This window comes from Schistocerca gregaria, chromosome 5 (genome assembly GCF_023897955.1).
Source record: "Schistocerca gregaria isolate iqSchGreg1 chromosome 5, iqSchGreg1.2, whole genome shotgun sequence".
Classification (NCBI taxonomy): Eukaryota; Metazoa; Arthropoda; class Insecta; order Orthoptera; family Acrididae; genus Schistocerca; species Schistocerca gregaria.
In genome coordinates, this window is record NC_064924.1 from 137,833,085 (window position 1) to 137,846,001 (window position 12,917).

A 12,917-nucleotide genomic window follows, 5' to 3' on the forward strand; every position below is an offset into this window, starting at 1 on the left:
TGTTAGTACCAGTCCTTATTTGGTCTGAAAACTGTTTCTAGCAAGAAAAACTTAGAACTGAGCTACAGAAACAATATAGCTTACAGTCTAAATCTTGCAAATCCAATAATCATCATCATCAGACCTTACACAATACTTTAATTATTTAGGTCATATGAAACTGGGGGAAAAATTATAGAGAAAGCAACTGTGAAAATTACCTGCAAGATATTTCTTTCAGCTGGACTGTTAACCAAATCAGTCCCATGTTTTGTGCATTTTAAGAAAATAATCAATCGTCATATAAAAAGGAATCTATTCATGATACAGGTTGAAAATGAAAATTTTATTACCAACAGTGTTACAAGAGAGTAAGAGATAATGAGTTCTCCATGATTACAAAAATACACAGCAACAATTACAGCAATAATTTAATCTTCATTGAGCAACTCACTTTTTGCTGAAGGAACTTCTTTTACACTTTTATTTTCTTAAAATAATTCCTTCTCTTACTGACAGTAAAGACTAGCTACATATTAAGATAGGACAAGAGAGCTGGCTTACAAGTAACAAACAGAAACAAGGAAACTAGGGTCAGTTATAACCACTAAACATACACCGACGCAGCATGAGGCCATACCCTCGATTTAACATTGCTTTGATCTACTACCTGGGAGAAAATAAAAAGATGGGTTCAGCTGCATTGGGAATGGGGAGATCACACACACACACACACACACACACACACACACACACACACACACACACACACACACACACTTTCTTTCTCTCTTTCAGTAACATGCAGTATTTTTATCTTTACTTCTTTAATACACTGGAGACACCATGGCAAATGTCTGCAACATGACTAGTGAGTAGTGACCATATGAGCCAATGATCTATGCAGAATGTAGTACATTACTGACAATACTTACAATATCTTTGTTCTCTCTCACACACTCTGTACAAATATTTAAAAATTCTAGCACATCTACCAAACAAATAATGTTCCATAGGACATCCATCAGGAACAGTAATAACAATGTCTAACAAACTTATTTCACATCATAAAGAAAACTGCAAGTCTAAAGATCCCCCACCCGACATCAATTTGTCAAATCTAATGGCAACTCAAGCCTAAATACATATTCTCAATGAATACACAATATGAGAGAGATTTAACACTGTACAGCATTTAAAACTTAAAAACTAAAATGCACACAAAAATGCACACAGCCTGATTTCAATATTAAATACCAGTTCAAGGAAGAAAACTGTTTCTCCCTTTGTTATTCATCTTTACATTTACAGCCCTCCTTATTGACTGTTATGTACCGTGATAATGTTTGTGGAAACTATACAACATTTTGTAATAACTGATATTAATTATCTATGCACAGTAGCCTGGGCCATTTGGGGGTTGTGCATTTATACCACGTCTTCGCAGCCGACAGTAGTGCTCTTCAATTCGTGAAGCTGCATCATCAGTATCTACAGCACTCCTCGGTGACCACAATCTTTCGGCCACTGCCGCAGCACGAGGCCATACCCTCGATTCAACATTGCTTTCATCTACTACCTGTTAAGTGAAAGAAGACAGTAATGTGAGAGAGCAAGAATTATCAAATTTCTGTCTTTGACTACTTATTCAAAATCTTTTTGAATATAATTATAATGTTAAATAATAAAATCCTTGTTGCTATTATGGAACTAATGTATTTTTTGCTGTTGTGTGTACTCTCCTATATATTTGTAGCTCATAGAAAGTATAAAGATAGACATTATTTATGAACATGTAATATGATTCATTCACAACATGACAACTTGCCATACATATGATGATTCGAGATTTAATTCTAATATTCTTACTTTTCCTAAATTTCCGTTTGTTTCTTATGTAGTATACACTGTAAATCTGATAACAGTATTGTGTGCATAGGGCTTGACAAGGAGATTAAAGCATCCAGAATGGAGGAGAGAGTGAAACTAAACATCACAAGTTGAGAGGGTATGTGATGTTATTTCACTGACTACAAAACTGAGTCAAATTTATAAAGAAATTGTCAGTATCAGCATGCTTATCAGTACGACATTGCAACCCCTCACCCCACCCCTGTTTCTGACCTGGATGAGAGCACTGATTCAGTTGGGAAGGGTGTGGAAGCCATTGTACCCTGTCCGAGGCAAGCTGACCCACAACTGTTGTAGCTGTTCCTCAATATCTTGGATAGTGGCACTGGCACAGAGTTTATGTCTGAGATGATCTCACACTGTCACACGAAAGGTAGAGTGTGTGCAGTATTACAAGGTTCCAGGTGTGCAGAAGGTGGGGTAGGGAAGTGAGCAACAGTGGTGATAGCAGCTCCCTTGTGCTCAGCACTGTTTAGTAGGGGAGGTTTAGATCCAGAGCTGAAACCTGCACACAAATGCCTATCACATGAACTTGTGAGCATCAACTAGCGAGACTGCAAGCCACCATGTTAACGTGTTATGCCACTACGACCAATAAGTAGACAAGTCAATAGTTTATTATTAAAAACAAAATGGCTACGGGATTATACTGAAATTGCAGCAGTAGGAGCAATTTATTTTCACCTGTCTTACAGATCTTTTTTTCACTCTCTTGTTGGTGTGTTAAAATTTGCTTCTTTTCCAAAAATGTGGTAGAGTTTACAAAATTTCACCTTGATAATATGCTAATGCAGCTGCAACTGTGAAAAATCCTGAAAAAGTCTAATATTGATCAAACAATTGAGGATGAATAAGGTCAACAGCTAATAAGAAGCTTGTGCTCAGTATAGAAATAGAAGTACACTCCTGGAAATTGAAATAAGAACACCGTGAATTCATTGTCCCAGGAAGGGGAAACTTTATTGACACATTCCTGTGGTCAGATACATCACATGATCACACTGACAGAACCACAGGCACATAGACACAGGCAACAGAGCATGCACAATGTCGGCACTAGTACAGTGTATATCCACCTTTCGCAGCAATGCAGGCTACTATTCTCCCATGGAGACGATCGTAGAGATGCTGGATGTAGTCCTGTGGAACGGCTTGCCATGCCATTTCCACCTGGTGCCTCCGTTGGACCAGCGTTCGTGCTGGACGTGCAGACCGCGTGAGACAACGCTTCATCCAGTCCCAAACATGCTCAATGGGGGACAGATCCGGAGATCTTGCTGGCCAGGGTAGTTGACTTACACCTTCTAGAGCACGTTGGGTGGCACGGGATACATGCGGACGTGCATTGTCCTTTTGGAACAGCAAGTTCCCTTGCCGGTCTAGGAATGGTAGAACGATGGGTTCGATGACGGTTTGGATGTACCGTGCACTGTTCAGTGTCCCCTCGACGATCACCAGAGGTGTACGGCCAGTGTAGGAGATCGCTCCCCACACCATGATGCCAGGTGTTAGCCCTGTGTGCCTCGGTCGTATGCAGTCCTGATTGTGGCGCTCACCTGCACGGTGCCAAACACGCATACGACCATCATTGGCACCAAGGCAGAAGCGACTCATCGCTGAAGACGACACGTCTCCATTCGTCCCTCCATTCACGCCTGTTGCGACACCACTGGAGGCGGGCTGCACGATGTTGGGGCGTGAGCGGAAGACGGCCTAACGGTGTGCAAGCTTCATGGAGACGGTTGTGAATGGTCCTCGCCGATACCCCAGGAGCAACAGTGTCCCTAATTTGCTGGGAAGTGGCGGTGCGGTCCCCTACGGCACTGCGTAGGATCCTACGGTCTTGGCGTGCATCCGTGTGTCGCTGCGGTCCGGTCCCAGGTCGACCGGCACGTGCACCTTCCGCCGACCACTGGCGACAACATCGATGTACTGTGGAGACCTCACGCCCCACGTGTTGAGCAATTCGGCGGTACGTCCAACCGGCCTCCCGCATGCCCACTATATGCCCTGATTCAAAGTCCGTCAACTGTACATACGGTTCACGTCCACGTTGTCGCGGCATGCTACCAGTGTTAAAAACTGCGATGGAGCTCCGTATGCCACGGCAAACTGGCTGACACTGACAGCGGCGGTGCACAAATGCTGCGCAGCTAGCGCCATTCGACGGCCAGCACAGCGGTTCCTGGTGTGTCCACTGTGCCGTGCGTGTGAGCATTGCTTGTACAGCCCTCTCGCAGTGTCCGGAGCAAGTATGGTGGGTCTGACACACCGGTGTCAATGTGTTCTTTTTTCCATTTCCAGGAGTGTACAATTCCTTCACTTACACTATTACTAACCAATACCAAGTCTCATTTCACCATCTATAAAAAGCTCTTAAAACAATCATGTTATTTCACTGGATAAAAAATCTGTAGTTACTTGTATATTGCAGTAGGTAAGAAAGTTTTGCATGTTAGCAATACAGCAAAATATTCTCCATTCCACATGCTATCATTTGCCTAAAATATTTCACATGCACACGCAATCTGAAGAAAGTACACCATTTACAATCCATTTTCTCAAGATTAGCAATTAATTTAGATCTCATCTCAAGTCTAAAGAAAAATTCAATACATTAGATCCACTTAGCATGCAGCAGTATATGGTCTAACATGTAACAAATCAAAATATATAGTGGCTCCATTGCAAAGTATTCAAATTTTGAACAGTACTTCGTTTAATATAGAAGTATCACAATAAGTATGACCAATAATGACTTTTTAACACTAACAAATGAGGCCATGAGATGCATGAGAATCATTTTTTTCTTTGCTGAATAGTTTCTTTAGAATCTTATCAGATAGACTGCAGTGCAGCCAGCATGTGCACGCCTTCATTCCTGAAGTGTATACGCCTTGGACAGAGTGTTTTTCGCTTGTAAAAGTAGAAGTGCACAGTTCAATAAGTGATAGGCAACTGAGGTGCCTGCCCACATTGGAAAAGAGAGGTGAATTTGCCCAGCATCAAGAACAAGAATGTGTCTCTGTTCACGGGCCAAGTTATCTTGTGTGACCTCTAACTTGTAAGGTCTTGGGCTGCAGGATTTATCTTGGCATCATCATTGGAGCCTTAGGAAAGAGTAATCACTATGCCAGCATTGGGTTTCACCATCTGTCTTTTGGTTTACCCATCTTCTCAGAATGGTATAAACAGGAAACTGCACAGGCACTCATCACAGTCATTCAAATGGTATAACTATAGCTCAGAATAGATTTCTGCTCAACATAGCGCAGACAATGAGTGGCAGATCTCTCTCTCTCTCTCTCTCTCTCTCTCTCTCTCTCTCTCTCTCTCTCTCTCACGCACACACACACACACACACACACACACACACACACACACACACACACACACACACACACACACACACACACACACATTTCAGCAGCAAGGTTGGGTAGTGGGGGTATAGAAAAGGTGTGAGGCAAGGAGGGGAAAGGATAGCAGGGTGGAGATGTATGAAGATGCTGCAGTGCTGCCTGTGTGAGTGTCCAGAAGCTTGTTGATGATAGGATCATGGGCTGCTAGGTGCAACATTAGGCAACTGTTGGATGGGGGGAGGAAAGAGGGTGAAGGGAAGGAGACGCAGCTAATGGTAAAAGGCTATGCAGGTGTGCTGGGATGAGGGTGCAGGGGTGGGGAAAGGAGATGGGGAAGAAGGTGTGTGTGAGAGACTGGATGGGAGTGGGAGCAGGAAAGGGTATGAGGCAGGTGGAAGACGGGGGGAGGTCCCACCTGTACAATTCTGAACATTGTGTGTCGGTGGGAAGAATCCAGATGGTGAGGCTGTGAAGCAGCCTTTGAAGTCAAGCACACAGTGTTGTGCTCCATGCTCAGCGACTGGGTGGCCCAGATGTCCGTCACCCACAATTTGGCGGTGACCGTTCATGTATACAGACAGCTCATTAGTGGTCATGCCCACAAAGAATGGCACTCAGTGGTACACTGTGTGACTCATTTTGCATATAGCCCAGAAACTGATGAGGCAGGAAATGTCTGTGATAGGGTTGTAGTGGGTGGAAATGGGAGGGTGTATGGGACATCTTTTTCAGGTGTATGGGCCTTGGGGCTAGGAGTTGTGAACAAGAGTGGAATAGGGATGGACAAGGATATTGCATAGATTGAGTGGGCAGTGGAATACCACTGTGGGAGTGGAGAGAGTAGTGAGGAGGATATTTCTCATTTCAGAGCACAATGAGAGGTACTCAAAACCCTGGTGGAGAACATAATTCGGCTGCTCCAGCCCTAGATGGTTTCAAGTGACCTCTATTACCTGTTCCATCAAACGCATTTCCTGCCCCATCACAGATAGAAATAACTGTGAAAGGAAGCATTTGGTCTACCAACTTGGTTGCATCGTTCATGGTGTGGGTTCCTGTAGTCATGTCCTAGAACATGAACCACGGGCAATGTATGAGTGGCCAAGTAAGTGGTCCCGACAGTCAGGATACCAGTTACTTTGGAATAAGGCTGGGCATCTCTGACATATTCTGAGTCGTGGTCACCTTTGTGCTCATACGGCAAAGACTACCAAATCCACCGGTTAGTCCCTCAACCGTTAGGGGTAAAACTCAATGGGATTTGGGGCAAGTAAGGCTAGCAACCTGCTTCCCTGATACTTTAAATATGATGCTGGCAACAATCAGAGCAAAATGCCTTGGACCTTTGGAGGTGACGGAGTCCCACCTCTAACTGACAAACCAGGGACTCCTAAGATACGACTTGGCAAACAAATGGTAATGAGATGGGGAGCTATTAATATCAATGCCCTGGGAAGAAGGTAGAGCTGGCAGAGGCTGCAAGTAAGATGGGACTGGACGTTTTAGCTGTTAGTGACATTCGGGTAAGGGGTGAGAAAGAAGAGGAAGTGGGAGAATACAAGGTCTACCTGTCAGGAGTCAAAGCAGGAATAGCACAATGGGGTGTAGGACTTTACATCGGAAAAGAAATGGAACCCAGTGTAGTTGCAATAAGGTATGTAAACGAATGACTGATGTGGATAGATTTGACAGTGTCTAACAAGAAAATTAGGATTGTGTCAGTATATTCGCATTGTGAAGGGGCGGATCAAGATAAGATGGATAGTTTTTATAAGGCACTCAGTGATGTAGTTGTTAGAGTAAAGGACAAGGACAGTGTTCTGCTCATGGGTGATTTTAATGCCAGGATTGGAAATCTAACAGAAGGATATGAAAAGGTTATGGGTAAATTTGGAGAGGATATGGAGGCCAACAGGAACGGGAAACAACTCTTGGATTTCTGTGCCAGTATGGGCTTAGTAATCACAAACTCCTTTTTTAAACATAAGAACATTCACCGGTATACTTGGGAAGGCAGGGGAACCAGATCTGTCATTGACTATATAATAACAGATCAGGAATTCAGGAAGGCTGTGAGGGACACACGTGTATTCAGGGGATTCTTTGATGACACTGATCATTATTTAATCTGCAGTGAAATTGGGATTGTGAGGCCGAAAGTGCAGGAGGTCAGGTCCATATGTAGGAGGATAAGAGTGGAGAAACTTCAGGATAAGGAAATCAGGCACAAGTACATAACAGCGATCTCAGAAAGGTACCAGTTAGTTGAATGTAGTCAATTACAGTCATTGGAAAAGGAATGGACAAGGTACAGAGACACAGTACTAGAAGTAGCTAAAGAATGTCTTGGAACAGTAGTGTCTAAAAGTAGGATGAAGCAAACAGCTTGGTGGAATGACACAGTCAAGGCAGCTTGTAAAAGGAAAAAGAAGGCGTATCACAAATGGCTACATACTAGAACTCAGGTAGACAGAGAAAGTTATGTTGAAGAAAGTAACAAAGCCAAACAGATAATTGCAGCATCTAAGAATAAATCTTGGGAAGACTTTGGAAACAGGTTGGAGACTTCGGGTCAAGCTGCTGGAAAACCATTCTGGAGTGTAATTAGCAGTCTTCGAAAGGGAGGTAAGAAGGAAATGACAAGTATTTTGGACAGGTCAGGAAAACTGCTGGTGAATACTGTGGATGCCTTGGGCAGATGGAGGGAATATTTTGAAGAGTTTCTCAATGTACATGAAAATATGATCAGCAATGTTTCAGATTTTGAGGTAGAATGAGATAGGAATGATTGTGAAAATAGGATCACATTTGAGGAAGTGGAGAAAATGGTCAATAGACTGCAGTGCAATAAAGCAGCTGGGGTGGATGAAATTAAGTCTGAACTCATCAAATACAGTGGAACGTCAGGTCTTAAATGGCTACACAGGATAATTGCAATGGCCTGGGAGTCAGGACAGCTTCCATCAGACTGGACAATAGCAGTAATCACACCAATCTTTAAACATGGAAACAGAAAAGATTGTAACAACTACAGAGGTATCTATTTAATCAGCATTGTGGGTAAAATCTTCTCAGGTATTATTGAAAGGAAAGTGTGTTAGTTGAGGACCAATTGGATGAAAATCACTGTGGGTTTAGGCCTCTTTGAGGTTGTCAGGACCAGATCTTTAGCTTACGGCAAATAATGGAGAAGTGTTATGAGTGGAACAGGGAATTGTATCTATGCTTTATAGATCTAGAAAAGGCATATGACTGGGTTCCTAGGAGGAAGTTATTGTCTGTTCTACGAGATTATGGAATAGGAGGCAAACGTTTGCAAGCAATTAAAGGTCTTTACATGGATAGTCAGGCAGCAGTTACAGTTGATGGTAAATTGAGTTCATGGTTCAGAGTAGTTTCAGGGGAAAGACAAGGCTGCAACCTGTCTCCACTGTTGATCATATTATTTATGGATCGTATGTTGAAAACAATAGACTGGCTGAGTGAGATCAAGATATGTGAACACAAAATAAGCAGTCTTGCATATGCGGATGACTTAGTTGTGATGGCAGATTCGATTGAAAGTTTGCAAAGTAATATTTCAGAGCTAGATCAGAAATGTAAGGACTATGGTATGAAGATTAGCATCTCCAAAACGAAAGTAATGTCAGTGGGAAAGAAATATAAACGGATTGAGTGCCAAATAGGAGGAACAAAGTTAGAACAGGTGGACAGTACTTAGGATGCATATTCTCACAGGATGGCAACATAGTGAAAGAACTGGAAGCGAGGTGTAGCAAAGCTAATGCAGTGAGTGCTCAGCTACGATCTACTCTCTTCTGCAAGAAGGAAGTCAGTACCAAGACTAAGTTATCTGTGTACTGTTCAATCTTCGACCAACTTTGTTGTATGGGAGTGAAAGCTGGGTGGATTCAGGTTACCTTATAAACAAGGTTGAGGTTACGGATATGAAAGTAGCTAGAATGATTGCAGGTACTAGTAGATGGGAACAATGGCAGGAGGGTGTCCACAATGAGGAAATCAAAGAAAAACTGGGAATGAACTCTATAGATGTAGCAGTCAGGGCAAACAGGCTTAGATGGTGGGGTCATGTTACACGCATGGGTGAAGCAAGGTTACCCAAGAGACTCATGGGTTCCGCAGTAGAGGGTAGGAGGAGTCGGGGCAGACCAAGGAGAAGGTACCTGGATTCGGTTAAGAAAGATTTTGAAGTAATAGGTTTAACATCAGAAGAGGCACCAATGTTAGCACTGAATAGGGGATCATGGAGGAATTTTTTATGGGGGCTATGCTCCAGACTGAACGCTGAAAGGCATAATCAGTCTTAAATGATGATGATGATGATGATGATGATGATGATGATGACGACGACGACTTGGTTGCAACCACTATGTTGCACGGTACATAGACACAAACAAGCTGTCTGGCTGTCTGTACGACGGGCCACAGTCGAACTGTGGCCAAGAGACAACTGGACCACTTAATCGCTGAGCATGCCGTGCAACACTGACTTCAATGACTTCATCAAAGCCCAAGCCATTTGGATTCATCCAAACAACTAAAGCGTTTCTGCATTGCACAGGTGGCAATTCTCCTTTCAACATACTCACTGGTCTCAAGCTTTACCAGCCCCCATCTTCCACCTGCATTGTGCCCTACCTTGCTCCCACTCCACATCACACATACCTGTTATCCTAGCATATCTACAAAGGCCTTTCCCCTTCTCTCTTCCCCCCCCCCCCTCTCACATCCCCTCAACATGGCCTTCCAATGCTGCATCTAGCAGATCACTACGCTGTCCTTGCCATGCCCCTCACCATATCCCACACACAGTGCTACAGCATTTCCCCTCCCCTTTGCCCTGCTATCCCTCCAACTCCAACTCATACTCTTACTCCTCATGTAAAATGTGCAGAATTATTGTTTAGATCAACATTTGGAAGTGTGTGCCATAGAACTGTCTGTGAATAACTCCCATAAATCAATAACTTTATCTTGGAACTCTTCCATTTGGCCCATGTTTGCATAGAAAAACATCAATATGGGAACTGTGAGTCTGCCTTGATGCAAGACACTTTGTTATCTGTTTACTTATTTATTTATCTGTTTACTTATTTATTCCCCCAAAACCAGTTTTGGTAACAAATATTGCTGTCATCAGTGATTTCTTTAACGCTATAAAACATTCAGATATTAGCACAGTTATACAAACACAGTAACACATTCTTACATTTTTACTGTTTGTTTTTTGAAATATAGTTTTCTGTGGATACTTCCATTACAACCTTACTGGTATGGCATTTTTTTAAGAATTGTCATCGCTGTTAGCAGCATATTTTCTGTACTTTTTCTGTTGCCGTTTTTTTCTCAGTGTGCATCATATCATCTGCAAATGTGTGGGTGGCTGTTAGTAAACAAATACTAGTAGGTGAACTCACTTATGTTAGTGTTATACACTTGAGGTTGCAGTACTGTTGTAGAACACAGTTTTGGTGTGTACTGGGCTGTTACTTAGTTATTCGTGTATTCACATTCATTGGACGCATTGCGAAAGTTCTGTTTTTCTGTGGATAGAATCAGTTACATGCCGTCCAATTACTAACTAACAGCCTAGAACACACCATAACCGTATTCCACAATACTACCGCAACCCCAAGCATATAACACAGACATACATAATTTCACCTCTTTGTATTTGTTTACTAACAGCTGCTCACACAGTTGCACTGAGGAAAAAAAACAGCAACAGAAAACACACAGAAAATATGCTGTGAACAGCGACAATAATTCTTAAAAACATGCCATAATATACAGTAAATAAGGTAGTATGGAAGTATCCATAGAAAACAATATTTAAAAAAATGAACAGTAAAAATATTATAATGTGTTTCTGTATATATGCTATTTTCTGCATGTTTTAGATTTAAAGAACCTGTTTAACTGTGACTGTTCCGGTCATGGGGTTGCCATGAAGAAAAGAGCGGCGGAACCCACGGAGCGGCCCGCGAACAACAACGCAAACGGGAGAGGACGGACACAAACAATGAAGGACCTTATGAAAAACAACAAGATAGAAACAACAGAGTCGCAAGAACCTAACTAATCAACCACGTCCACTTCTACATGGAATATGAATGCTATCTGAGTTGAGATGTCGATAGCTGCACACCAAGGTTAGACTGACTGGCGGAGCGAGAGGCAGGTGCTTAAATACGTGATCGATGATGATGCTATTGGCCGCTGAGACCATGTGTTCCACTGTGGTGCCCTCACATTAAACATGGGCCAGGAGGCACTTGCGGCCACGGCTTACGGTGCAACTGTGCAAAGACCTCTAGGGGTCTTCGACGTCCATGCCATCTGGCGCAGATTCAAGAACTGCGGCATGCAGTACCAGAGAACCCACTGATGATGGCAATATTTGCCACCAAAACTAGTTTGGGGGAATCAGTAGTTACAGTGTATAGAGCACCCTCAGGGAACTGTAGTCTCATTTTGAAGAAGTTAGCTCTCTTAACATACTTATTCAAACACAAAAGAGATGTGATAGTGCTTGGGGACTTCAATGTAAACTTTCTAACAAATTTCAGAGATGGATCAGACAAAGAAAATCTAATGTCCACATATTATCTTGCTTCTGTAGTTAGCTTCCAAGGGAATAACTATGTACAAGCACACCGACTGATATATATATATATATATAGAAAGAAACTTCCACATGGGAAAAATATATTAAAAACAAAGATTCCAAGACTTACCAAGCGGGAAAGCGCCGGTAGATAGGCACAATGAATCAAACACACACACAGAATTTCGAGCTTTCGCAACCGGCGGCTGCTTCGTCAGGAAAGAGGGAAGGAAAAGGAATGATGAAAGGATGTGGGTTTTAAGGGAGAGGGTAAGGAGTCATTCCAATCCCGGGAGCGGAAAGACTTACCTTAGGGGGAAAAAAGGATAGGTATATACTCGAGCGCACCCACACACACACACACACACACACACACACACACACACACACACACACACAAATAGGCGATACAACTACCAGTCAAGCCTTAAATGGCCTCTCTGACCATGATGGACAAGGACTCACTATAAATAGTGCAAGTATCTATGAGAATGATAGTGGCCCCAATTGGTAAATAACTAGGACAATTAATGATGATACCATTCAGACTTTTAAATCACATCTCCAACCCACAGACTAGATACCTGTGTATAATTTAGAAAATGTGAATTCAAAGTACAATGTTTTCAGTAATGAAGCAGCACTGATATTTGAAAGTACCTTCACAAGAAATACATTTAAGACCCAAACTACAAAACATACCAATAAGTCCCGGATAATCACTGCTATTAAGATTTCATGCAAAAACAAACGAGAGCTGCACATCACCACAAAAAATTCAGACGACAACCACCAACTAAATCACTATAAAAATACTGTAAAATACTAAGTAAAGTTATTCAGAAGTCAAAAGTTTGTATCTGTGCTCCAAAATTAATAAATCAATTTTAAAAAATAAACAGCATGGGAAGTGGTAAGGAGTGACACTGGTGCCTTGTCCCAGTACACCACAAAACACTGTTTCCAGTAATGAAGGTAGACAAGTAGAAAATCAACAGACTGCATCAAAAATGAGCACTTTTTAAACATTGCTGAGA

The 12,917-nt window shown here is 42.3% G+C and overlaps 1 protein-coding gene across 1 annotated transcript in view; it reads right to left on the reverse strand.

Moving 5' to 3' along the window:
* Nucleotides 1–304: 304 nt before the first annotated feature.
* LOC126272931 (beta-hexosaminidase subunit beta-like) overlaps nt 305–12,917 on the reverse strand; it is a 117,949-nt gene continuing 105,336 nt past the window's right edge. The window contains exon 9 of the mRNA XM_049976228.1: nt 305–1,558. Within this exon, the coding sequence (XP_049832185.1) occupies nt 1,370–1,558 (189 nt within the window). The 3' untranslated portion in view covers nt 305–1,369. The remainder of the gene's footprint in view (nt 1,559–12,917) is intronic.